Source organism: Pseudorca crassidens, chromosome 15 (genome assembly GCF_039906515.1).
Source record: "Pseudorca crassidens isolate mPseCra1 chromosome 15, mPseCra1.hap1, whole genome shotgun sequence".
NCBI classification, from domain to species: domain Eukaryota; kingdom Metazoa; phylum Chordata; class Mammalia; order Artiodactyla; family Delphinidae; genus Pseudorca; species Pseudorca crassidens.
The window spans coordinates 85,810,447-85,838,249 of NC_090310.1; the positions used below are offsets into that span (position 1 = coordinate 85,810,447).

General features: G+C 32.5%; 1 protein-coding gene across 1 annotated transcript in view; it reads right to left on the minus strand.

Annotated features, from left to right (window-relative positions):
* SYCP2 (synaptonemal complex protein 2) overlaps positions 1-27,803 on the minus strand; it is a 59,722-nt gene that overhangs the window by 1,118 nt on the left and 30,801 nt on the right. The window contains 25 exon segments of the mRNA XM_067708627.1: positions 636-692; positions 798-876; positions 1,021-1,079; positions 1,691-1,790; positions 1,883-1,977; positions 3,125-3,252; positions 3,820-3,975; positions 4,235-4,325; positions 5,252-5,360; positions 5,521-5,579; positions 8,229-8,434; positions 9,677-9,872; positions 11,139-11,303; positions 11,776-11,813; positions 13,753-13,921; positions 14,441-14,498; positions 14,915-14,970; positions 15,449-15,506; positions 15,607-15,677; positions 17,824-17,860; positions 18,648-18,775; positions 24,682-25,121; positions 25,271-25,404; positions 25,922-25,979; positions 26,323-26,386. Coding sequence (XP_067564728.1) covers positions 636-692; positions 798-876; positions 1,021-1,079; positions 1,691-1,790; positions 1,883-1,977; positions 3,125-3,252; positions 3,820-3,975; positions 4,235-4,325; positions 5,252-5,360; positions 5,521-5,579; positions 8,229-8,434; positions 9,677-9,872; positions 11,139-11,303; positions 11,776-11,813; positions 13,753-13,921; positions 14,441-14,498; positions 14,915-14,970; positions 15,449-15,506; positions 15,607-15,677; positions 17,824-17,860; positions 18,648-18,775; positions 24,682-25,121; positions 25,271-25,404; positions 25,922-25,979; positions 26,323-26,386 — 2,811 coding nt within the window.

Here is a 27,803-nt window from a genome sequence, read left to right on the forward strand (position 1 = left end):
TATATATCAGCATACTGGTTCTATTAAAATTTAATAAAAGTGTATTAAAATATCCTGTATTAAAATATCCTGTATCAAAGATTAGTACTAAAATACATATAGAAATGCCTCCACCTTTGAGAAAACACCAAAGGCATGTTCACTTGGAGAAGTACCTTTAGACACCTTCCCCCCCCCCCAACCCCTGATTGCAGTTGCTGGTCTACTAGACCTTTGGAAAGCCAGCTACTTTAATCCCCAAATCTAAGGAAATGAAGTCTTGTCCAAGTAGACAATAGTTCTTTCTGGGTAGTTCTCCCTGACACAGGACTTCAGAAGACACATCAGGACTGTTGCAGTGCATCGTACTTAGATGCATACAAAGAAATCATGCTTCTAGCTTATTTTTAAATTTCTAAATCCATCTTTTCTTAGGAGACGGACTCATTATTTAAATCACCCCTATTTTTCTACTGTAAATTTGCTCCCATTTTAATTTTAAAAACTTAAAAGAACTAAACCCCAGTGGGGCTAAAACTGGCTTCTCTCAATCCAAAAAGACAGAAGAAAAACCTGTGGAAGAATTTCCCATTTAAATATATAAAAGCATGACTGATCATTCCATTTGAAAAACCCAAACTAGATAGCTGATTTACCATTTCCTTAAGAAGTCTGTCTTGCAGCATTTTCATGTTTTCTTTCATCAAACACATCTGTGAATAAATAATTTCCCCCATGAAATTTACTATAAAATTTTCACAGCAAAAAGACAAGTTAGACTAATATTGAGATTATATATAAAAATATAAAATTTATACCTCAGATGTAAAAATAGTTTCTTCATAATCAGTGTTGTAGAAGACATTCTTTTCCAATGAAGCTTTTAAAAGGTGAAGTCTAACAAATAGAATAATGAAAGTTACCTTTGTATTTTAGTTAACAAATTAAATTGCTATAATATAGTATATATAATTTTAATTTTAAACTATTATAATAAAATCTAACGTTATAGATTCTAATCATTAAGAATGTCATACTAACCTCTGCTGTTCACTTTTATGATAGGCACTGAACTTCTGAAATACCTTTTCCCAAAAGCCCTAAATTTCAAAATACAAAACTGATTATAGTAAATTATGACTAAAAATTAAAACTTAGCAGAATTTACTATATTTATATTATTCCTAATTTTAAAAACTTGGCTATTGCAGATGTCCTATACTCTTTCGGCTAAAAAAAAAATTGAAAGCAAACTCTTTCAGACTTTCTCCTTTATTATCGAAGGTATTCATCATAAACTTTATATATATATTTACTGAAGTATAGTTGATTTACAGTGTTTCGGATGTACAGCAAAGTGATTCAGTTATACATACATATATATATATTGTTTTTCAGATTCTTACAAGATATTGAATATAGTTCCCTGTGCTATATAGTAGGTCTTTGTTGTTAATCCATTTTATATATAGTAGTGTGTATCTGTTAATCCCAAATTCCCAATTTATCCCTCCCCCGCATCATAAACTTAAGTCTGTATTTTTAGTGTATGTATATGAAACTAACTAAAAATCTAAGATTAAGTTATGTTCTAAAAAACAAAAACATTTATGGTGTGGTCTACAAGCAGAAGGTTAACAGAAGTTTTCCTGAGTGTAGCTCTTTAAAAATGAGGTTTTAAAATTATTTTTAAACTCTTAAAAGCACAAACCACAAATTCCTTCTCCAAATCTTTTAAAGACTGTGAATCTTTTTCAAAATTCTCCAGCTCCTCTATGATGATGAGTTGGAATTTGTCAAGTTTTTTGATCCTATTAAAGAAACAAAATGAGATTATTTTTTTTAATGATAGCACTTATAGCACAGCACTTAGAATATTTCAGAAGGGATTTTTAGCACAGACCTATACTCCTGAATCTGATGGTCCACTGTTTTTATATGTTGTTGAGCCGTTTTCCAAGACTGTTTAGTAAAATAATCCATCATTTTGTGGCGGATCTGAAAAATACTCATTTTTAACTTGAAAAATCTTTACAACATAATAATCTAACCAAGACTATATTAAGGCCAAAGCCTTTTCCATGAAATATAAATACCTAAGAAGAACTTAGAAAAGTGAAAAATTAAAAACTCAGTGATCTCAGCTGAAGTGTTAATAAATAAGCTCAGAGCAGGGCCTAGTCCCACCAGGAAGGCTGAGTGAGGGCTGGGATTGGCGATTCTTTTCATAAGTACCTGCCATTCTACATTTGCAAAAATGCTAGTGATTATAATTCTCTTCAGGAACACAGCGTAAGAGCCACACTCAAAGTTATTTATTACCATTTTTCATAAAAACATATATTCGCAGCTAGTCACAGATGTGTAACAGAATATATGAATCAGGGCTTCTCTGTTTAGATGAGACTGACCTTGGATAAATCAAATCAAAACAAAAGAAATATACAGAATCTTAAATAATTTCAGATTTTACCCATGAAGAGATGAAAAAGGCAAAGAAGAGATAGGGCTGATAACCTGTGCAGAAAAATATCTTAACAGGAGGGCAAAAAGAACTGCCTACTCTAAATATAGGCATGTGAGAAAAAGAGATAGGTGGAGAAAACAATAATAATTAAAAGTTATTTTAGAAAGTGTTTTTGTAAACATCACCTCGTTGGAACCTCAGTAACTAAGGATATGTAGGTACAGAACTGGTGAAACAAACAAAGTGAAATGGATTTCTCTGAGGCTGCTCATCCTCTATACTTTAATATAGTACCCTCAACAAGCAGTCACTGCTGTGGAGATTAAAGAATGTATTAAAAAGACTAGGCATGAAAAGAAAATCGTTCAGAAAAAAAAAAGAAAATTCACAGAAGACTCAAAATGTTAAACTGAAAAGGAAAATAGGACAAAGAGAACCCATAGAAAAAGAAAGAATACAAGTAATGCACAGATTTTAGAAAAGGAACTGGGCTCATGAGATAATAAGGCTTTTCGCCTAGGAATCATTCCAATTTTTCACCAGTACGTGAGGAAAGGTGAGTTCACGAAGAAGTGTTTTGTTGCCAAAGGGTCAAACTGACAGTCTAGTAGAAAGTGTGCCATATTGTCATGTTATTGGGTGCAAATATAAATCATAATTTAAAGAATGACAACTCACATGAACTTTCCTCCTAAATTCTGTATTGAACTCCTCACACATCGTCCCTATACCTGAAATTTCAGTTTCCCAGTTCTCCCCAGGAATACAAAAGTCATTTGTTGATAATGGAGATAAACTTTCAGACACTAAAAAATGAAGACAATCAGCCAAAATTAAGATATGCATTGTTATAAATTCAGCATTATTTGTCATGAGGCTGCGAACAAATCTATCTTATTTTTAGATTCTATATGTAATCTAAGGGTTATAAAATCAAAGACAGACTACTATATTTTTCATTTAAAATATTATTTTGACTTAACTAAAAAAACCTTCTAGCATGGGAATTAAGGCAGAAACAGTAACATTAAAATAGAACATACTTGGACTGATTTTTAAAAAAAACTAGTTCTTAACTACTACATTATTAACCCAAGTATTTAGTGACACACTCATCTATCAGTAAATTCATACTCTAGTAAAACTTGTCTGTGGTAATCAGTGATAGAATGATAAGGGAGATTTATGAGTAAAAAGACCCTTACTATAACATTATTCAGGTAAAGTGAACTTTGTGATAAAGCATTATCCTTCTTGGATTTATACAAAGTTATCTTTACAAAGGAATTTGTTTTGTGAGTAGAACCACTCAAGATCTAAGAAACCATTTTCAAAAATAAATGCATTTTGACATAGGCATTTGCTCTCCCTACCTTTCCAAGTGTGATGATCTGCACCTTCTGCTTTAGACACTTTCTTGGGAAGCAAGTTTGCTCTTTCTTCTTCTTCTTCTTCCAATTCTGCTTCACCAGGATTACTTAGATTGTCTTCTATGTACATTCGTTTGCGACTAAGATGTTGTGTAGGGCCTTAGAAACAGTTAAAAAGTAATTAACAGTGCTACAATCTTAATTACAAATACCTAATATATACTTGCTTTTATAAAAAAGGCCTTTGTTTCCATTATCTGTATAGTTTTAGGTAACTGTGCATTAAATTCTATTGTACTTACTTTCATTTTAACATTAACTAAATTGACTTAAAATATATAATTTCCTCAGATGAAATTTTACAGCAGTATTTTGGTGATTAACATGTTTTTTAAAAAGCAAGTCTTTGACTACAAACCTGATACATGAGTGGAGTCATAGGACATGCCACACCATATTTTCCCTCTTCCTTCACTAGACATGGATAATGGAGATGCTGAATGACTTTCCTAAAGTATGTATCAGAAATAGGAAAAAATATTCTGTAATTACTCTTGGATTCACCTTTGACCATCTTTCTCAAACTCTAAAGACAGTAAATTGCAAATGCTATCAATTCTTTTTTTTCAGATTGTTTTGTTTCTATACCTTTTTATGTCTCACACTACCATGCATTTACCTAAATTCTTATGTTAACCTCAATCTTAAATTACAGCAATAGTTTTGAGCTGGCTTTTTTAAACTACTCCTACTTTTCAGTTCTTCCTTATTAGGATTTTGATTTCTTTATTTGAGTCAAGAAATGGGAAGCCATAGAAAAGAAAAGTCTAAACTAGTTCTTTCAAGCTGTATCTTTAAGCCATATCTTTGTCCTCTAACCTTATGTCTTACTGTTTCAATACACAAGTTTGTTGTTACAGTCACATTAGTCTTTTTGATGTTTTATGAAAATGCATGTCCACTTCCGGTAGCCTTTCTGTACTTAGGTTACTGCTGCTTCTCCAGTCAGTCTGTATATATACCAACCTATCCACTTAGGTCCAGGTCAAAACCCAGCCCACTCCAAGCTGTAAAATTCTATCTTAACATTCTGTATTTTATAGGTTATTAAAATATTTTTGTTGATGGATTGGTGGACTTCTATAGTGGAAAAAAAGCTCACCCAAATTCCTGTATGATCATGAAACCAGAAAGTCCTAATTATAAATATGTCAGTGGTTTAGCAGTGATAGCCTATTTAAGACCATCTCATTTTAAAAATTTCAACTCTTTTTCTATGATCAAACCATCCTACATATTTTAAACATCATATTTTCAGATAATAACCATTGAAAAATACTAAATTATTATAACTATTATTAAAGGCCCGTAATCTGATTCTTATAAGAACCAACTTAGTATAAGGAAAGCTTGATGGATACACTACCATATATACCCCTCTTTTGCTTCAAATATGATTTTCATATGTGGAGGTTCAATTTCCATAAATTTTTTCTGAACTGTAACTGCTTACATCTGAATAGCTGTTGCAATTTTTGTATTTCCTGTATAAGTACACTCCTCCCTCAGTATCTGCGGGGCCGATTCGGTTCCGGGACCCTTACAAATATCAAAATCCACTGATGCTACCGTCCCATATATAAAATAGTGATCCACAGTTGGTTGAGTCCACAGGTGTGGAACCGATGGATATGGAGGGCCAACTGTACCACAGAATTTACATTGTTTCTATTCACAATGGTATTATTCTTAACTGGGCTATGAATGAACAAGACACACAGAAACCCAAAGGAAGTTAGAAAACTAAAGTAAGAAAAACACAACAACATTAAACCAAACTACTTAAATTTTGAGGGAGTAACTCATTCCCTACTAAAACTCAACACCCATTCATAACTGAAAAAAAGGCACTTAAACAATTAGAACTTTAATCTGATAACAAGTATCTACCAAAAACTATCGATAAGCATGCATGCTAGCATGGTATCTGTTTAGCACTGCTCTACAGGTCATAGTAACCTTAAAAATGAAAAGACCATGCAGTATAAGGACTGGAAGAGAAAATGCAAAAATTACCATAAAAAACAGTTTATGATTATCTATATTCAAAATACAAGAGAATCTAGGCAGGCGATTATGAGAGAATTTGCCAAGGGTGTGGGGACATATAAAAATCAATAGTGTTTCTACACAAAAGCAAAAAGTTAAAAATCCAGAAAACAATTGTTTTAAAGTTTTTTTTTTTTTTACATACAGTAAAGAAAAAGGCCCATAAAACACTGCAGAAGTACAACTTTCTTTGTGGAAGATTTGACACAACTTTGTTGGAAATAAGACCAAAAAGTAGAAAAATGAAATATGTCGATGAGAAATCTCAGTAACGATACTGGGAAATGGCAATTCTTCCCTTACACAAACTAATTCTAAATTTTATTGGACAAGTATAGGGCCAAGAGAATTTAGAAGCAGAATGAGATGAGGGTGAGGATGGGGGTGGTGAAACCCCTGTAAGCATAAAACTACACTAATTGAAGCAATGTTGTATTAGCTCGAAGATAGGCACTGTTCTGTATTCTACTGGCCAAACAGCTGACCCATGTGGTTGCCAAGGCTGTGACCAAACTGGCATCACAAATGATGGAGAAAGGAGGGGTATCCAATGCATGATGTGGCACTAATTCACTATCCATATGCAAAGAGGAAGCCTAGGAAGATGGAAAACCTCAAAGTTAAAACTAACATTTGTACAAGAAAGGAAAATATTTTTATGACAATAACTGAGGGAAGGATTTCTTGAAGAACAAAAGATTGGTAAATTTCATTACATCACATTTTGATTTAACTAAGTGAAAGACCGCTACATACTAGAAAAAGAACGTCTGCATTGTATATAACCAATAAAGAATTAATCTCCAGAATATAGTAAGAACTCCTACAAATTTATAGGAAAAATCAAACTATGCAATTTAAAAATTAGAAAAAACACAATTTACAAAGTGGCCAAAAAAGATGAAAATACTCACTGATGCTGTTAATCTGAAAAATGCAAATTAAAGTCAGACACACTTTACACTCATCAGATGGGCAAAAAACTGTAGAAAAATGGGCACTATCACATAGCATTGTTGGAGAGTGTAAGCTGGTACAACTAATTTATATAGCAAATTTCCAATACCTAATTAAGAGTCAACAGTAAATGGGAAACACAGTGTCTCCTGTAAATGTCCAGCCAATAAATATGTTACAATTAAAATTCCATCTAGCACAGATAGCATCAAAGTAGGTGGGTGGGGATGACCTAAGGTGTTGAGATTTGCAAGATGGGATACTAAAGGGAGAAAGGATTCAAGGAAAGGAGGGATGACAGAGCAATACTGAGAAAGGACCATGGGATGATGGTCTAGTGGGAAATGGTTTCAAATTGTGGTCTGCAGAAATTAAGAGTCTTGCAAAGGTGCTTTTGGGGGGTTATCAGAGAGGGAGGGAGGTGTGTAGGCGACAGTTCAGACTCATCTGCTTTAAATAGCATAACTGCATTTTTATTTTTATGTTTGGCACACTGAAGGCTTCATATAAGATTCTGTTTGGCAATCAGTTCTGTAGCTTTATCACTACTTCAAAATTCTCCAAATTAAGCCTTCTATACAGCCCAAGCCAAGGAGGTGAGGTGGGTTTTGTAAACTGGTACCAAAGTACAAACAACTTAAAAAAAAAAAAAAAAGCAGAATTCAAACTACAAACTACTCCTCATAGACATTATATTTTTATCTACACTCCCTCACTTTGACCCATAATTGATTCCTTTCTCGAATACCTTTTTAAAAGACTTTTGAGCATATGTATGTATTTTATTAATAAGAAATGGTACATATAATAAATGAGCGGCAGAATAAAGACTTTTTCAATATACCATTACGTTAATATTCATGCCATTTAACTATTAAAGTTCCTTTACAAATCTGTAAAGCAAATGCTATAGTCATACTGTTTTCAACTATATTCTTTGTCAGTTTGCTTTGCCAACTTGTGATTTAGTAACTAAAAGGTTACAGACTTCGAGTTATGGTGAAACCGGAAAGAAGCGCCTGTGTTGCAGGAATAAGCCTGTTCCAATCTAGGAAATGTAGTTCTGACATGTAGACAAATAAGCAGTACCTCTTTGGAAGTGACTGTTCCTATCACAGAATTCTTATCAGTACTCTGTACTTCTCATACCACTACATCTTTCTCCTGTGTGTATCAGTCTGTTAGTTCACTGAGGCTGTTTTACTTATTGGTAGGTTCCTTCTCTCCCCCAGACCAAACTCAAAACCTTAAATAGACAAGCACTGTACATTTGATTAAGATTAGAGGCAAATGATTTACTCCCTTCAGGTATATCTAATAAAGGAAAAAATATATATACATTATTTCCTTACCAAAAAGAATGATCGTGGAATTGGTGAGCAACTTTCTCTTGTACATAGTAAATTCTTCTCACTGTTCTTGGGTGACTTTACTGGACTTCCATCTCCACTGTTTAAGGATTCAGGTGATGAAATTTTTGGATAAGGTGATACTGATTTTGTTATACAGCCATAGTCCTGAGAAAAATCCCTTTCTGTTATTTTCTCTATACCTATATTGCCTCACAAAACACAAACAAAAAGAGATGGCAGGTGTTAATCACTGACATCTTTAGAAATAGTATTATTAAATTCTAAAAAATACAGTAATTTATCAAATCCTCAAATCTTAGCTGTATTTAGAAAGGATAAATGTTCAATAAATCAAGATAAAATTAAGTGTAAAATATTTTTATAAGACTTTGAATAATATTAATGTCTCAATTTAAAACAAAATTGTAACTATAAGAACTTTCAAAACATTTTCAAACACAAATATCTGTAGTATGGGCTGCACTATAATGATCAACCTAATTATTATCTTGAGTAATTTTGACAGCAGTACTGATATATATTAAAGTCACAGAATTTTATGGTTAGAAATGGCTTGGGAAATCATCTGGTCTACATCCTTTATATATAGATGAGAAAATTCATGGCTGAAATAAGTCTTAGTATAAATGAATTCTCAGACAGTTTTCAAATCAAATCAGGGCATGTGCATCTGTCTTCTAAGTGTGTGCTTATCTGAGATGACAGTGGTCCCAAGCATTATGAAAATATTCTAGAAAAGAACAAAGTAGCTACTTTAGAGGAAATGTACATTAACTGGTGTTGAATGGTCTTGAATTTTAGCTAAAATGACAGACACTTAGAAATGCTTTAAAATAGCCATAAAAGGAAATGAAAAATATACTAAAAGTAGAAACTTATTCTTATAGTTTCTATACTAGAAAAATATATACATATGCCAGAGCTCCAAAGAATAAATTTTCTCTTTCCCAATTATTTTTAAATAAAAGCAAAACTTCAGTTGTTTATGAAGATAATCCACTACAGCTCCAAAGATTGACCATGATATTCCTTGGAGAATTTTGTCAATGAAATGTAAAAATGAGAAAATAGAAATCCCCATCATTATTTCCCTCTTATTAAATATATTTTGAGCTAAAAACACAAGTGTTTATTCAAGCTTTCACATTATAATTTTTAAGTATACATTAAATATTTTCTATATTGAAGCATTTGGTCTTTAACTTCCTAACATGTAAAACTTCAGTGTCATAGTAATATTGTTCCCAAGTCTACTTAGCAAAGACCAAGTTACTAGCATTAACTAGTTTAAAAATGAAGTTTTGACTACTGAAAATCTTAAAACATATCCCTCAAAATTAGTCTTCAAATTGTATTTTCACATAATTAGTTATAAAAGAAAGTTACTGAACATTCAACTAAAAGAAAAAAATGATACTGACATCTCATTACTTCTATAGATGACGGACTCCCAGATAAAGTTACAGGAGATAGATCAAGGTTATTATCTCTTATAGTATCTTTCAGTAGAGGTGAGTTTTTCCATTCTTTTGATACATCCTCTTGTGTTTCGGCAGTGAAGGGATTCTGCTGTTTCTTTGGCAGTTTCATGGTTTTGCGTCTGGAATGGATCTTCTCCTAAATGTATTGATATCTTTCAATTATACTCGAATACAAATAACTTATACTTGGACACATAAAACAATTTAATTAAATTACATTGAATTATTTATTAAATGCCTTGTATCACTACATACAGGCATAACAGGGGCCTCAACATGAGTAGTGAAAGACTTTCTAATACACAAGAAAGCATATGACAAATTCACAGGAAAATATTATAGACTATAATAAATATCCTAATAGATACAAATAAAATGCTATAACGGTTCAAAAAAGATGATTTCCAGTTTAGGGAAACCAGAAGGAATTCCCCGATTTCATGGTACTCAACATGCTCAGGAGTTTGTAAAAGAAGATGGCAAGGGAACATACTGAGAGTATGGAGGACGACTGATATGAGCAAAGGTAGCGAGAAGCACAGCTCTTGTTTGGCAGTCACAGGTTATTCTATTTGACTGGTACAGTTCTGTGTATATACTGGGGAAGTGAGAAAATAAGCTTGGAAAGGTATTTTGGTGTTTTGAATGTCTATTTGGAGATCTTTAGGGTTTTCCTTTGAAGAAGGTAAGATGAGAGGTGGCTTGGTAAGATTTACGTAATTATTTCCATAGTAAATTAAAGTAGGAAGCGATAAGAAACTGTGGAGGTAAGTTATGAAGTCCTTAAGTTCTTCCAGGTAAGAGATAACAGAGGGCAATGGAGGTTTAATGATTTAAAATGAGAACAAAAAAACAAAAAACAAAACAAAACAAAAAAGAACAAAAAATAATAGTAATAAAATGAGAACAGTGTAATGATCAGAGACCTGCCAGACTCTTTTGAGTTCAAATCTTTTTTTTTTTTTTAACCTTTTCCTAGCTGTGTGACCTTGGGTAAGTTCCTTCATCTCTCTAGAAGTCAGGGGTGAACAGAGGTGGGGCAGGGTATGGAAAGAACCTCAGATCCAATATTTTTGCTTTCATTCAAGAAAAAGATCCACAGCTTCCCAACAGTCTGTAGTTTCTTGAAGCATAATTTTGGAAAGACCAAGTACTTCTCTAATTCAAAGATATTAAAGTTATAATTTTACTAGAGTCAAACATCTCTTTTGTAACAATAATGCCAACTTATTATAAATTTTAACATTATATTGCCTAAGGATCAATTTTTAGAATTGTTATATAAGTTTTCTCATATAAAAAGAAGTGACAAGATAAATCTGACATTCTTACAAAAACATATTCTATATTTAATATTTTAAAAGGCTTTTAGAAACTATTAATCTGAATTGTATCTATTTACCTTTACTATCTCTTTAAATGAATGTGAAAATTCTTGTTCACTCTCTGATTCTGAATTTGAGAGATCTTTATAATTTTTTTTGGTTTCTGCGGCTCGTCGTGGAAGTCTCATTCTCCCCTCTGGAACTGTCTCATCTACCTTTTTGGTGATGTTTTTGTTGGGTGTCTTTTAGGAGAAAAATTCCTGAATATATTAGATCAATATTTTGAGATACAAGCTATTTGCTACAAAATTGGCACTGTGACAAGATCTGTATATTTGTAGGAATAAAAAGATTCCTGATTAATACTTTTAAAATGACTGGATTTTATCTTTCCATTTCAAATATATCTTTATCACCTTTTTATCCTTATCATTAAAGCTCTGTGAGGCCTAATATATATTACATAACTAAAGTAAGAGAGAGAGAAAGGAAAAGATATCAAAAATACCTACAACCACAGAATAAAATAGACTTAAAACAAGTCAACATGATTCAAAAAGGCAGAAGGTAGAAGTAAGTGTGCAAAGCTTGGAACAATTATAGAAAACAAGGAACTGATAACAAGGATAAAATTAGGGGACAAATGATATTTTTTCATTACAAGGAGAAAAATAATTTTAAAGGGATGTTTGAATACAGACTTCCTGGTTTTACCATTTTAGATCTTGGCTGTCCCCTTTCCAAAGATGGTCCTGCAATTCAAGAAAATAAGGTTAAATTTTTCAAATAGATAAGAACTGCCATTAAAATTTGTTAGAATACTTCTGCATGTAAGTTAAAAATCATAAAAACAATAAGAATATACCTTTAAATTCATTCAAAATTTTAAGTTTCAAGATAAGACTAAACTGACATTGATAAATTGTACAGTATAGTTTGGTACAACATGAATTACCAATTTCCATTCTCCTTTATTTTATAGTATACACTTTTAAACATACAATATGTAACATACATTATAAAGTTACACCCATGAATCTACCATTCCACTAAGAACCAGATTATGAATAATACTGAATCTACTTTGTGTACTCCCTCTTACACGATCCTCCATATCCCCTCTGCCAAAAGGTCATCGCTATCCTGAAATCTGTTTCTTAGTCACTTGCTCTTAAAGTTTTACTTTACAGATATATATCCCTAGACAATATAATGAACTTTGTAAAACAGTATCACATTATATGAAATATTCTATGATTTGGTTTATTTTTCACCCATCATTATGTTTCTAAGATTTACCCATATTATTAAGAGTTGCTTCAGTCCCTATTCCCTTTTTTGCATTTCCAGGACAATTTCCTCTTTCTAAATATTCACTGAAGCCTAAGAACTGGGCTTATCCCAGCCAAGGAAATAATAATGAATTGGGATTATCCAAGGTCTTCCTGGCAATAAACCAGCTCGTACATATTGGCTCACTGTCATTCAACCATAAAAACAAAACAATTCACTCAGAAGTGTTCTATTTTAAGAGTATTTACTGACTTCAGTATTCTAACCTTTAATAACTTCCCATGTCATAAATGTCTTTACTTATACATCTTCCTACTAGACTATAAGGTCCCTGAGAGTATGTGAATCTTACCATGTTTCTCCTTGGCTTATAACACACTGCTTCAAAGTCCACACACTGTGACTAGACCCAGCCACATTTTTCAACATTTTGCCACAAGTCTGATCTACATTCCAACTACCCTGATACTGCACTTCCTAAGTACACTATGCTATTTCCTACTGTCTCTTATATATATGATAATCCTATTACTTCTCTTCCTCATGTATATGATTGAACTCTCATCTGTTTTCAAGATTCAGCCTCATTTCTAAACACACGCCAAAGTTCATTTCCTATTTCCTCTATTTTTACTTCTTTTTAAGCCATCGTTCCCTCCCCCAACTCCCACAGGTCACTAACAATTATTTTTATCCTGAAAGAAAATAAAAACTGATTCCTTAAAACAAATATAAAAACTCAGAGTTATGTTACCTTCTTTTAAAAATGGAATATATAAAATCTCTGTGGTTTAGTAAACACTGAAATTTATCTAAGCTATGAAAATGGCCATTATGTCTAGCCAAAAATGCATATCTCAAACTCTTGTCCAGCTACTTCAAGAAGCAGAAGACTTATGCTGGGAAAACATTTTATAAAAGATTTTGGCAAAAATATTTCTGTAAGAAAATTGTTTTCCTTTCAATAAATTTTTATTGCATCTATATGAATTCCTAAAAAGCAGAGAGTGGGGTGTTGTCCAAGCTTTGATTTTGTTTACAGTGCTGGGTTCATTAAGTACTTAATACATTACTCACAGTAATTAGCTAAATAACTGAATAGTAGGCCATGAGTAGAGAAATGATGAGAGTGTGTCATGAACCAAAGATTATGATAAACCATATTTTGTGTCCCTAAAGATTCCAATAAAAAAGAAATTTAAATATAACCATATTACCAAAAATAATAAAAACCGCTGTAGCATTTTGGTGTATTTCATACTTTTTTTCCTATTCAAAAGAGTATGTAATTATAAACACTATCTACATAACAAAAACACATTTATCAACCAACAAAGTATTTCATACAGTTGAAACGGTAAAATCATTTACAGATTTCTCTAAAAAGTGATTTCTTACTTGATTTCCCACTTTTATGTTTCTTCACATTTTTATTTCTGCTGTAGTCTATTAGCTGTGGTTTTGATTTTGGTTCTCTTAGCCAGCTAATATCGGTCTTGCTGTCATCACATTTGTATTCTGTGTCACTATCACTAAAGAGATTTTTCTTTTTGTGATTAGTTACAGTCTATAAAAACAAAAAAACACAATCCTTGTAATAGATGAAGGAATCTGGCTTATTATATGTCATACAAAGGAAGTTAAACCAAAAAATAAAAAAAACCACCAAAAAACTCAGAAAAACTAACTTCTCATTTTTTTAGCACACTAAATCATCTATCTGGCATTAAGGACCTACCCAATAAAATCACTCAGAAACCCAGATCAGAGGTTGAGATTTATATTTTGCTGTCAATGTTGTTGTTAATTAAAAGTTAAATCAAAACAGCTTACTTCATAGAGACAAAACCTAATACCATTGAAGAGAGTAACTAAGGTTGTCATATTTTCTATTACTAGATGATTACAAATAGCTCAGACACTATAGGAAAAGTCAAAATAGGAACATGGATAATCTCCAGAGTAAAAAAAAAAAAAAAAGTGATCCAAATATTTTTGTTTTTCAGTTCTGGGATAATCTTTGGCATTGAAAAATTAGTAAAAGAAATACTGATTTTAATAGACACATTACGATATTATAACTTACTCTTTTATCTTTTGTTTTGAGAGAAGGTTCAAGTTCATCATGATTCCTTAAACCTAACCTTAAACAAAAATATGCATTAATTTAAATCTTAATTACTTGTTTTTTTAAGGTAGCATGCAACTGGACAGTTAGACCTGGGTTTTCTGCCTTAACTCTTTTACTACGTCCCTATATAAATGTGGCCAAGTCACTTATTCTCTCTGACCTCAGTTAATTATAAAGTAACAAGGTTAGATGAAAAGACTAGAAAAGACTAAGTCCTTTCAGCTTACAACTAATATTAAGTGTACAGAATCTGCAAATCAAGTTTAGAAGTAAATGCTAAAATAATAGAATAATAGTATTTATGACAGCATTTTTATTCTCTCTTTTGATATGTTAAAATGTCAAACTGGGAGGAAATATTTAAGAAAAAGAACAACTGAGAAAACTGTATTTTAAACTGATCCATCTAATTATAATAAAAATACCTACAATGTCACTGAACTATCCACGCAGGTTTCTCTAGCTGTAGTTTGAAATTCTTGGATCTACATTTTGAATAAGCATTAAAAAAATTTTTAGTGTTAAAAGAAGGTAAACAACAATTAAATTAACATAAAAAACTTGTTTCTATAACTTCATGTAAGATGTGACAATAAAATTAATCTTACTAAAATGTTTTTATATTTAAGAAGAAAGCTAATAATATAAACTATATTAAAACAAAATAAGATTAAATATGTTGCATCAGTAAAGAAAGTGAATTTCTTGTTGCCCCAGTTACTCATTTTTCTCTACTTCAGTCCAAAAGATTTGAAAGAAAACCAAAAATACCTAGGTTGGTACCAAATAAATTTTGAAGAATTTAATAATATATGTTAAAATATTTTAAAGCATATCTATAAGAGGATGGAAATTAGAAAACATGCTCTAATAACTGCATGGTAAATACAAAATAAATACTGAATAACTAAATACAAAATTTAGTATTTTGTACATAATACAAAATTCTGATTTCTGGCTTACTCCAAGCTTTATAATAGGCTCATCAGCTCCATTCAAATTAAAATTGTAAACATCATTCCTGTAAAAATGAAGAGAAATATTAACTTCATTATACAACAAATACATTTATTGTCTTCAAATATGAAGAAAACTTTTAAGATTTATGAAAAATTACTTACAATGGGCATTCAGCAGTAACATTAACAAAAGTAGTCTTCAATTGTCTATAACTTTTTTTCTGAACCTTTTCCTAAATACAGAAGAAATTTACATAAAACCATTCAAACTTGTACATCACTTGTCAAACAAATAACAGATGCAACTAAATTTTCATATATTATCTAGTTGTTTCTATTAATATAAATTTCACATTTGTGAGTTTCTTTATAAACATCCACACTTTAAAAAATATTGACGACTTGTTAACTGAGAACATAATAGAAAGTATTGCAAATCAAATACAAACGATCCTTATATCTTTAATATTTATTGACATTACTGTACATAGGTAAATGACCTCACTGGTATTCTACAAGCTGAATTTAGTGATTCTAGGATCACAAAACAATCATGCTTCTACTTTTTCCCCCCAGTATCTCATTTGCTTTAAACTGTTAAATAGAACAATTTCAGGAGAGGCTAGGTTTATGTAAAATCTCATGTGAAAGAGACAAAATTGTATCAATCAACTAGTATTATTAGGGAAAGATGTGTGTACATTTATTCCTATAGCCCACTGCTCAAAGTATATTCAATCTGATCAAAAAGTAGGCAGAAAAGTTAAATAAAATTTTAACATACTTAAGTGTGTAATTACGTTATTAAAGTAATTTAACTATAATTAGTACACAAATACCACTGAATGATTGATTACTGATCAGAAATAATTAGAAGTCTAATTTAATATCTGGAAGTTGGAAATATTAAAACTAAAATATTCATTTTAGTTGTGATTCATCTTCAATTTTATTATTTCTTTTGGCTGTTTTATAATAAAATAGTTTACATTATTCCAAAAAGTTTATCCTTCAATATTTTACTCCTCTAATCACTGATCTGACTTGTTCTTTCCAAAATGTTTTTACCATTGTTTAGATACATTTGCTCAATTCATCTTTTGCATGCCAGTGTTTGCTAAGTTTTACTGAAGATCCAAAAATGAGCAGATATTAAAGAAGATACGAAGGTCTTACTTATATAGGATACAAAGATGATTCTAAATAGTTGCATTCTAGTAGAAAACAGAAGAGAGAAAAAAAGAACTGCAAAGTTAATAAAAAGGTACAAAGACATTATTGCACAGATTCAGAATTCTTGCCCATTTGGATTTTGAGTTAGGGCACCTTAGAAAGTTTTCATAAAGAAGGTAGACTCTGAAGCAAGGCTTGCAAGGAGGAATAAAGTTTTGACAAGGAGAAAAGAGGGTGAAAGAACAGGGCGACTCGCTTCGCAGTTCTTTCCAAAGGGGGAAGAAAAAGAATAAACACTTAGGAAAGACACTTCAAGGAATCTCAATTTATTATGTTTCAGCTAAATAAGACATGTCTAGGGAACTAATTTTAGGAAATAAGACAGACTTTTAAGAGGTCTAGGGAGCCAGCTTAAGTCTCCACTTAATTCAATAAGGGGGAGAGGAGATATGGGGATATATGTATACGTACAGCTGATTCACTCTGTTATAAAGCAGAAACTAACACACCACTCTAAAGCAATTATACTCCAATAAAGATGTTAAAAACAAACAAAAAGCAACAGAGACCAAAGAAGGATTCTCAATAAGAGAATGACATGATTGAAGCTGTGTGCTTTGGAAAGTAATAAAGCTAGCATTGAATGTAATGAATGGATTGGCACAGAGAAAATACTAGAGACAAAAAGAATTACATGAAGGATATTATAATAACCCAGGGATTAGAAATTAGAACTCAAAAAAATAGGAGTTGGCACAGGCAGGAGAGGGAAAACTCAAGAGGAACTTACAGAAGGTAAAGCTCAAAACTTGAAATTAACTGGAGATAACTGTGAGGAATAAATCAAAGATAACTGATATTTTAAACCTGGATGAATAATGTTTTTAACAAAAATATGGACTTCAGGATGATCTTATTGTCAAGAGAGATGGGATAAGTTAGGAAAAAAATGGTACTGAATCATGTACCAAAAAGTAAAAATATCACACATGTATGTAAAAGAAGCATTTTCTTTGAAAAGCAGAACAGAAGTTTAGGGGGCTTTTCTGAGTACTTGCCACTAATCTGGTCAGTTGTTTAATCCATTTTTCAATATGCTGAAAACATTAAATCTACTTCCATCCTACTACTATTCTATTTTACTGTAAAGTCAAATATCATAGAGTTTGACTATACATTTGGTGTAGTTAAATACATGAAACTTACCTTACTGAGCTGTAGATCAGATTTGTTTGAAAAACCACTATAGAAAAGGTTTTGTCAAAATTAAAAAGGCAATTAAATGTCAGTAGAATGTTTTTCATAAAATCCATATTATATAAGGTAAAACATATTTGGATCACTAAGTCTACATTCAATATGCTACAAGTAACTGAAATGTGACAGTCCTAGTCTGATATTTTTGCAACTCCACACACAGTAAACAGCAACAAAAAAACTTAAGTCTAAGTTGAATCACTTATGCAGCAGCAGGTGCCAGACAATTTAAATGAATGGTTCTGCCATGAGAGTAATTTTTTTCATGCCATATAGAGTCAGAATTAACTTAAACATGAATTAACTACCTGGAAGCCTATAAAGAAACATTTTGTAATAAAAGAAAACCTTCAGAAGGACTGCAAACAAGGACTACATATATACAATACAAAATAACTCAGGTCATTTAAATTTCATATTTTATTAAGCAATATATGTAAATATATTTAGTCTTACTCATCACTAGTCTCAATAAATAACATTTCTAAAATGTCTATATCCTAAAGATTTATTTCTGAAATGGTATGCTGTATCAATATGGTGCTCTTGATACTTTATAAAATGTAATCAGATACTAGAATGACTAATTTCAATTGTAGTTCCCTTTCTATATAATTTAAACAGATTCTATTTATAAAAGTAAATAAGTACCTGTGTTTTCTAATGTAAAGTTACATTATTTGGACATATGTTTAAAACTAACCTTAAAACTAGGTAAAATAATTTAGTTGTATCTCTCAGAAAAATATTCATTTCTAAATTTAAGAACATACCTGTCAATCAAAGACTCCTTTAATTTTCTTGTAGACTTTATGCCATCCTTTGGTTTGTATCTCTTATTAATTTGGCTTATCAAAGATTCTGCTGCATCAGTAAATCCTTTCCCTTTTGACTTTTCTCTCTGAAACAATTTGTTAGCTACTTAAAAACTCTACCAAGTTAACCTTCAAAGGAAAAAAAAGACTGAAAAGAAAATTTAAGAAAAAAATCTGGTTCTATAAATAACTACAAAGAGAAATAAAAGGGGTCAGACAAGTTTGCACCTTGTTAGGCATTACAACAACTTAGGAAAAGTCTTTTAACATATAGAAATGTGCAGAGTGCTTTGCAGCTATTAAAAAAAGTTTCTATCCATGGGGGAAAAAATCATAAAAAACTGAAGGAAACCAAAAGTTGGTTCTTTGAAAAGATCAATAAAATTGATAAGCCTCTAGCCAAGTTCATTAAGAAAAAATACAGAAATTACCAGTATCAGAAATGAGAGGCTATCACTATGGATCACATGGATAAATCACAAGGATAATAAAAAAATATTATGAACAACTCTATGCTCATGAATTTGATAACCTAGAGTAAATGGACCAATTCCTTGAAAGATAAATTCTACTAAAACTCACACAGGGAGAAATAAATCATCTGAATAGGCCTAATCTATTAAAGAAATTGAAACAATAATTAATACCTGCCAAAACAGAAAGCAACAGGCCCAGATGGGTTCACTGTTGAGTTTTATCAAACATTTAAGGAAGAATTATACAACTTTTCACAACCTTTCAGAAGACAGAAGCAGAGGGAGTACCTCCTAACTCACTGTATGAAACCAATATATCCTAATACCAAAATCAAAGGAATTACAAGAAAGGAAAGCTGTAGACTAATATTTCTTATAAACATAGATGCAAAAATCCTCAACAAAAAATTTAGCAAATTGAATACAATAACATATAAAAAGAATTATGTACCCACAACCAAGTGGAATTCCAGGTATGCAATGTTGATTCAACATCTGAAAATCAACTAATATAATCCAGGTTGGGCTTCCCTGGTGGCACAGTGGTTAAGAGTCTGCCTGCCAATGCAGGGGACACGGGTTCGAGCCCTGGTCTGGGAGGATCCCACATGCCGCGGAGCAACTAAGCCCGTGAGCCACAACTACTGAGCCTGCACGTCTGAAGCTTGTGCTCCGCAACAAGAGAGGCTGCGACAGTGAGAGCCCATGCACTGCGATGAGGAGTGGCCCCTGCTCGCTGCAACTAGAGAAAGCCCTCGCACAGAAACGAAGACCCAACACAGCAAAAAATAAAATAAATAAATAAATAAATAAAATCCAGGCTAAGGAAGAAAAATCATATGATCATATCAGTAGATGCACAAAAGCATTTGATGAAATCCAATACCCATTCACAATAACAATTCTCAGAAAACTAGGAATGGAGAAGAATATCCTCACCTTGATAATGAACATCTAAAAAAAAAAAACTACGGCTAACATTATAAATTAATGGAGAGAAACTAGATACTCCCACTAATATCAGAAACGAGGAAAGGATGTCTGCTCTCACCACTCCATTCAACATCATTCTAGAAGTCTTACTAATGCCGTAAGACAAGAAAAGGAAATACACTACATACATATTGGGAAGAAAGAAATAAAACTGTCTTTGTTTACAGATGACATCACTGTCTATGTAGAAAACCTCAAAAAAATCAACAAAAATATCCTTGGAGCTAAAGAACAATTATAGCACAATTGAAGGATACAAGGTTTATATACAAAAATCAGTCACTTTCTTATAAACCAGTAATGAACAACTGGAATGTGAAATTACATTCCACTTGTATTAGCACCCCCCAAAATGAGATATTTAGGTATAAATCTAACAAAACATGTACAAGATCTATACGAGGAAACATGACTGATGAAAAATCAAAGACTATCTAAAAAAAAATGGAGAACAGATATATGTATATGTAAAACTGAATCACTTTTCTGTACACCTGAAACTAACACATTGTTAATCAACTATACTCCAATATAAAATAAAAATTTTTTTAAATAAATAAATGGAGATATTCCATGTTCGTGTATTTTAAGAAGCTCAATATTGTCAAGATGTCAGTTCTTTCCAACTTGATCTATAAATTCAACGTAATCTCAATCAAATTCCCAGCAAGATATTTTGTGGTTATCGACAAAATGATTCTAAAATTTACAAGGAGAAGCAAAAGACCCTGAGTAGCCAACACAATATCAGCAGAGAAGAACAAAGTCTGAGGACTGACCCTACTTTAAGACTTACTGAAAAGACATTGAATACAATATAGTGTGGTATTGGTGAAGGAACAGACAAATAGAATAATGGAAAAAACAGAGAGCCCAGAAAGAGGCCCACATAAATACAATTAGCTGATCTTTGACAAAGGAACAAAAGGCAGTACAGTGGAGGAAAGTTAGTCTTTTCAACAAATGGTGCTGGAACATACCATGCCAAAAAAAAGAATCTAGACACAGACTTTATACCCTTCATGAAAATTAACTCAAAAGGGATAATAGACCTGAATGTAAAGTGCAAGCTCTAAAACTCCTAGAAGACAACATAGGAGAAATAGGAGAAAATCTAGGTGACCTTGGGTTTGGAATACCTTTTTAGGTACTACACCAAAAGCACAATCCATGAGAGAAAAAACTGATAAGTAGGACTTCATTAAAATTAAATATGTCTGCTCTGCAAAAAGCACTGTTTAGAGAATGAAAAGACAGACCACAGATTGGGAGAAAATATTTGTAAAATACATACCTAATAAAGAACTTGAATCTAAAGTACACAAAGAACTGTTAAAACTCACCAATTAGGAAGCAACCCAATTAAAATTGGGCAAAAGATGTGAAGAGACAACTCACCAAAGAAGATATACAGATGGTAAATAAAAATATGAAAAGATGCTCAACATCATGTCATTAGGGAACTGCAAATTAAAACAACGAGATACCACCAAGCACCTGTAAGAATGGCTAAAATCCAAAACATTGACAATATCGAATACTGGCAAGGATGTAGATCAACAGGAACTCTCTTACTCATTGCTGATGAAATGCAAAAATGGTACAGCCATTTTTTCCACTTTTGGAAGACAGGCAGTTTCTTACAAAGCTAAACATACTCTTACCACATGACCCAGCAATCATGCTCCTTGGTATTTTCCCAACTGAGTTGAAAGTTTATGTCCACACAAAACCTGCACACGAATGTTTATAGAAGCATTATTTGTAATTGTCAAAACACGGAAGCAACCAAGATGTCCTTCAACAGGTAAGTGGATAAACAAATCTTGGTATGTCCATACAAGGGATTCAGCATTAAAAAAAAAAAAAAAAAGAGCTATCAAACCATAAAAACACACGGAGGAACATTCAATGCATATTGCTAAGTGAAAGAAACTAATCTGAAAAGATGACATACTATATGATTCCAACTCTGGCATTCTGGAAAAGGCAAAATTATGGAGACAGTAAAAAGATCAGTGATTGCCTGCAGTTTGGCGGAGGAGGGAGGAAACAAGGGAGGGGTGGAGCACAGGGGAATTTTGGGGCAATGAAACTATTATGCATGATACTCTAAGGGTCAATATCTGTTGTTATACATCTGTCAAAAAAACATGGAATACACAACACAAAGAGTGAACTATAATGTAAACTATGGACTTGAGTTAATAATGTTTCAGTACTGGCTCATCATTTGTAACAAATCTACTAGCGTAAGATGTTAATGATAGGGGAAACTGGGGTGGAGTGAAGGGGTATATGGGAACTCTTTGTATAGCTGTATACCTGAAACTGCTCTAAAAAATTCTATTAATTTTTTAATGGAAAGACTACGAAGTAGGAATATTATCTGCATAATTTTAGATTATCTGGTTAAAAGAAAACTTGAACACTCTTACTAAAGATATGAGTTCTCTTGCTTTTAGTTTTATTTTTTTTCTGAGCATCATGCATATGGGTTTTTTAAATTATGGTAAAATATAATATAAACATAACATGACATAAAATTTATTATTTTAACCATTTTTAAGTTCATATGTTTTTATATATAATAGATAATAAGTTATTACTTACTATCCCTTCTTGAGATTACCAGAAGACAGGGTATACCTGCCTTGATAAAAATGTAGCAAAAACAAACCTCCCCTAAAACAGTGTATAATAATATAATATTATTAAGAACTCTGACATAATTAGAGCCAATGTGGGAAATCTGTACCACTGAACTACAGAGGTTCTATTTCTCTGGGTTTATCCAGTGAATAGAAAGACATGATCAGACAGATGACTACCTTAGAGGAGAGTCACCCATGAATGAGAGTGGCAGGAAATGCTGCACAGTAATAAAGAGAGTGACGCTATGAAAGAGCAAAGAGAACTTCTGAAAACGGGAAGTTGACTTAAAAAAAAAAAAGCACAGCTTAGAAAAGATCAAGTTTCTGTGCTCCCAGGAAAAAAATGACTAGATCAGAAAAATTCTGTGGAATGATTCTAAATTCCAAAGAAAACAGTTTAAAATTAAAATTGAAGGACAGATCAGCATTCAGACAAAAAGAAACTTACTTCCACTGGGTCTGAAGGAACTAAATAGCAGCTAAGACTAGAAAGAAGAGAGAATAGCGTACTGAGAATCAAGAAGAAAGTGGCCCAAAAGGATCTGGTTAAAAAGGAAAGTAGCCAAATGAGGCAGAAAAAGGGAATTGCAGGTTAAAAACAAAATAAAGAGTAGCCTGGTCAAGACAAATGAAATAATATCTAATTATATACAACAACTGCAAAATTGGCTATTAAGTATTTCACTTGCACACTAAGATGCTCCAATATATGAACATTTTACACTGACTCTAGAAATTTGGCCACCCAGGTATTAGTAACACTCTGGAAGATAAATGAAGGCCTGTACAACCTGGATCTTTTAAGGCATAGTGCAAAAGCGATTGCATTACTGGCAGTGGAAATGTATTCTGATTAGAAAATTTTCTTAATCTGAATCTTGGTAGCAATGACCAAAGAAAAGGTTTATAACTTTAACTGCTACAAAAAGTAAACTTTCAGTCTCAAAGTATGGTGCAAACTAGCTAAAACTCTCCTGGAGATGTTCTACAGATGATTAATTTGAAGAAGTGGAGTCTGCAATGAGGACAAGCAACATTTACAATAGAAGATAAGTCTCCTCCACCCCACTTACATACTTTCTTGAAAAACCTCGTCAAACTTTAAGGCAATAATCCAAGAAATGTTTCAGATGCTACTACGTGCAAAGCTGTGCTAGGCCATGCAGGAAAACAAACGTTGCATAAAACACAGTCTTTACACTCTAATAGGTTAAAACGGGGGGAAAGACCACACAAAATAACCATTTATTAAAAAAGAAAGGTAAGCACCATAAGAGAGGCACAGGCAGTTCTATATGCATGTTCAGAAGAATCTGAGGGACAGAGTGGGAGAGACCCAATAAGAGGAGACAAGGAACTGCAGGGTTCATTCATGCTATACCTATTTACATGCCAGCTATGTGCCAGCAGGCACATAGGTTCTATCAGGGCTGGGACTGGGGAGAGGTCAGAAAGGGGTTCAGGAGGCATGCACTCTCAGAGTCTAAGCCTGAATTAAAGAACATGGTATTACTAGTGGTTACCAGTGGGGAGAGGGAAGAGGAAAGGGGCAAGATAGGGGTATGGGATTAAGAGATGCAAACTATTAAATATAAAATAGATAAGCAACAATGGTAAATCGCACAGCATAGAGAAATACAGCCATTATTTTGTAATAACTTTAAATGGAGTATAATCTATAAAAATATTGAATCACTATGTTATATACCTGAAACTAATGTAATATTGTAAATCAACGATACTTCAATTAAAAAAAGGACAGGGTATTACAAACACTAAATTTGTAGCAATTAATCAAGCTTCTTTCACTTTATGTTATTAAGTAGGCATATTATGGGTGTGCAGAAATAAAACATACTGAAAGCTCACCATTTTTTTTTGTTTCAAATCCCAGGAATTAAATTCAGATGTCAGTCTTTCCCCTGATCTTCTATGACTTTCTGCATTTTTTCTAGCAGAAGGGCTTTTATCACAGATAGCAGTATTCACATCTTTTGACAGTATGTATTTCTTCCTACAGATCACAGATTCTTCAACTTTCTTATTTAGGAGAACTGATTTTAAAGTAGTTTCAGATTCAATATGCCAATCACTCTGCTTTGTATTTTCAGTATTTTTCTCCTCCAAATGTTTAGAATGATTTAGTTGTTGTTGTTTGTTTCTTTTGCAAACTTCTACTTCTGCTTTATGTATTTTGTTATGCTGCATTATTTCTTTCCCATACTGCACCTTTCCCATTTCCTGAGAATTATCATCTGATATTGAAGAGGATGATTTTTGTTTAGTAAGTTTTTTGTTGATAACAATATCTAATGGGAAAATGAGAAATTAATCCTTATTAAATTTATAAACTGATCATATACAAAATTTGTTAAAACCAAAATATTTGTTAAGACATTTCAAGAAATGAGTATTTCCTTGAACAACTATTTTATATACAGAGAAAACTGTGTTTCACCTTGAGTAAATGTGTCTCCTGATGAAGTACTTGCTCTTTTGTTATTACACAGATTAATATTTGTTACAGGTGGCCAACGTGCCCATTTGAAGTGCATTTTATTTCCACAGATGTCGTCTAAAACACCAGGTAACCTGCAAAATAAATTCATTTGCTTATCACAAAACATTAGCCTGTGACTGATATAAGGCCTTGATTCTTTTTATTTAGTCAATGTTTACTGACAGAAATTTAACAGTCAAGTATGAAAAGTCCTGATGAAAGTTAAAATTTACTATATAATTGATCAAGATTAAAGAATATTATTTTAAAAGTTCCATTATTGCTACTATTTTGATATCTACCTAAATACATCTCACATATCTTACACGTCTTCATGTATATCTAAACTTGGTTAATTTTCTTCACATTCATTCTTTATTGTTTTAAAATCTCATTCATTTTAAGTCAATTTGAAAAGAGTTACGTTGGTTGAAGAAACATATAGGCTATTCCCCATTGTGCGATCATAATAATACTTGAAAGATGATAAATTCTATAACCAATACTACACTCTAAGAATATAAAGGCCTTGTCCTTTAAATTTGTTACACTCATCTAAAAGTAACATTATTATAGGCTAAATGATTTGATGGGTTTTCTCATACTTACACAGGTTTATCTATTTTTCCCACTGCCTGTGAATCAGGAACAATTTCCTGGAGTTCACCTAAATAAAACAAAAATTATGGTATTTTCATTTTTTCGTGCAGTTGGCAGGGTAAAATGAAAGCTAGAATTTGATCGAAGTTCACATACTGGGATGGAAAGATTGATTGATCTCATCTTCCCCCTCCCAGACCCAAACTTCTTGGGAACCAAGACTGTATTATATTTTCTTGTAACCTCTAAGTTCTTTGCATAAAGCTGAATGTATTCATTATAAATCTTTTTTTCAAATAAATGAAAGGGAAGTATAGAGAGGAGTGTGAGAGTGTGTGTGTGTGTGTGTGTGTGTGTGTGTGTGTGTGTGTGTGTAAAGGATGACTAAAATTAAACCAAAGATTACTTACTAAAATTTTGGTTTGGGAATTCAGTGTCCTTATTTTCTATCTTTTCTCTATCAGTTTCGATATGCTATAAACGGGAGAAATTTTAATATAAATTTGAATTAAGGCATTATATGAAAACAACTTTTAAAAGTCAGAGTATTAAAGTTTAAAACTTTTTTGCCTTACTATTAAAAGTTGGATAGTATTTCTATTTATTTCATACGATTATGCCCATTCTAGAATATTGCCTATCCTAAAACACAAGAAAGTAACTTTCATTGCAGATAAGGAGGCAGAAGATCCTACAAATTTTCTGATCTCAGCCACAGCTAGAAAAATAATTCAATTTTCCTCTCTGAGAATTTCTAGCACCTCCTTGGCCTATCTTCTCTTGCTATTGATCTCATAGCCTGCATCTATTCTGTCTTTTCACTAACATACACATGAACCGGAAATTATGAAGTATTAACTTATTTTATAAAGTTTTGGCCACTGCACAAGTAACTTCTTGACTGTAGCAAGCTTCCCTCTTTCCACAGCCACAGATACATACCTTCCCGGACCAAATAAAAATTTGCCATCACTATCAGAAACATATACCCCCTAACTAAGATATTTTGCCTCCTCCCGGCTGTCTTCCCTGCTGGAAGAGGAGCAGTATGAAAATGTACAGGTGTGTTTTTTGTTGTCCCAATGACAGAAGGGCTCTCCCGACAATAAGTAAGCACAGGCCTAGGACACTTCTCATCCTACAACATTCAGAACCACACTGCACAGCTAAACAATATTGCCCCTATTAAGAAACACTTAGCTAGACAATTTGAACCATTACTTTGACTATTTTTTCCTAATATCTTCAACTCTTGCACCCTTTATCTTTCAGCCTCATAACCATTAAAAATTTTTTTACATCCACCATCTTTCTTTTTTTTACTGTAACACCAAGGCTGCTAAGCTTTATTTGAGGAAATTATACTTACTTCTAAACTAATGCCATGATAAGCTTCATAGTCTTAAAATTGAACTGGGCCCTCAACACTGCCTAACACTTGTACTTATTCTTCCCCCTCTCCATTCTCTCTCAGTAGTTATTCCAAACCTCTGTGTGTCTCTGAGCCCTCTACTTCAAGGCTCTGTCCCCAAGAGAAGCTCACCATGCTCACACTTCAGAGAAAACAAAAGCTTTCAGGTGTTCCTCCTCATCTACAAACTTATCTGTATCTCTGATTACCTATTTCTCCAAGACACAACTTTCTCTCATCCATTCCCTGCTCTGTCCCCCCTTCAACTTCCTGAAAAGAATGCCCTCCTCGATGTCCATGTGACTAATAACCTTTATTGACCCTTCAAAAATCAACTCTCCTCCATCTCCTAAAAGAGCATCTCCTGATCTTCAGCTTCCCCTCCAGCTCTGGGATTAGGCACTTGCCCCTCTACTAGGTTTCTATTGCATCCTGTATGTACATCTGAGAACACATACAGTATTATAATCATCTTATTAA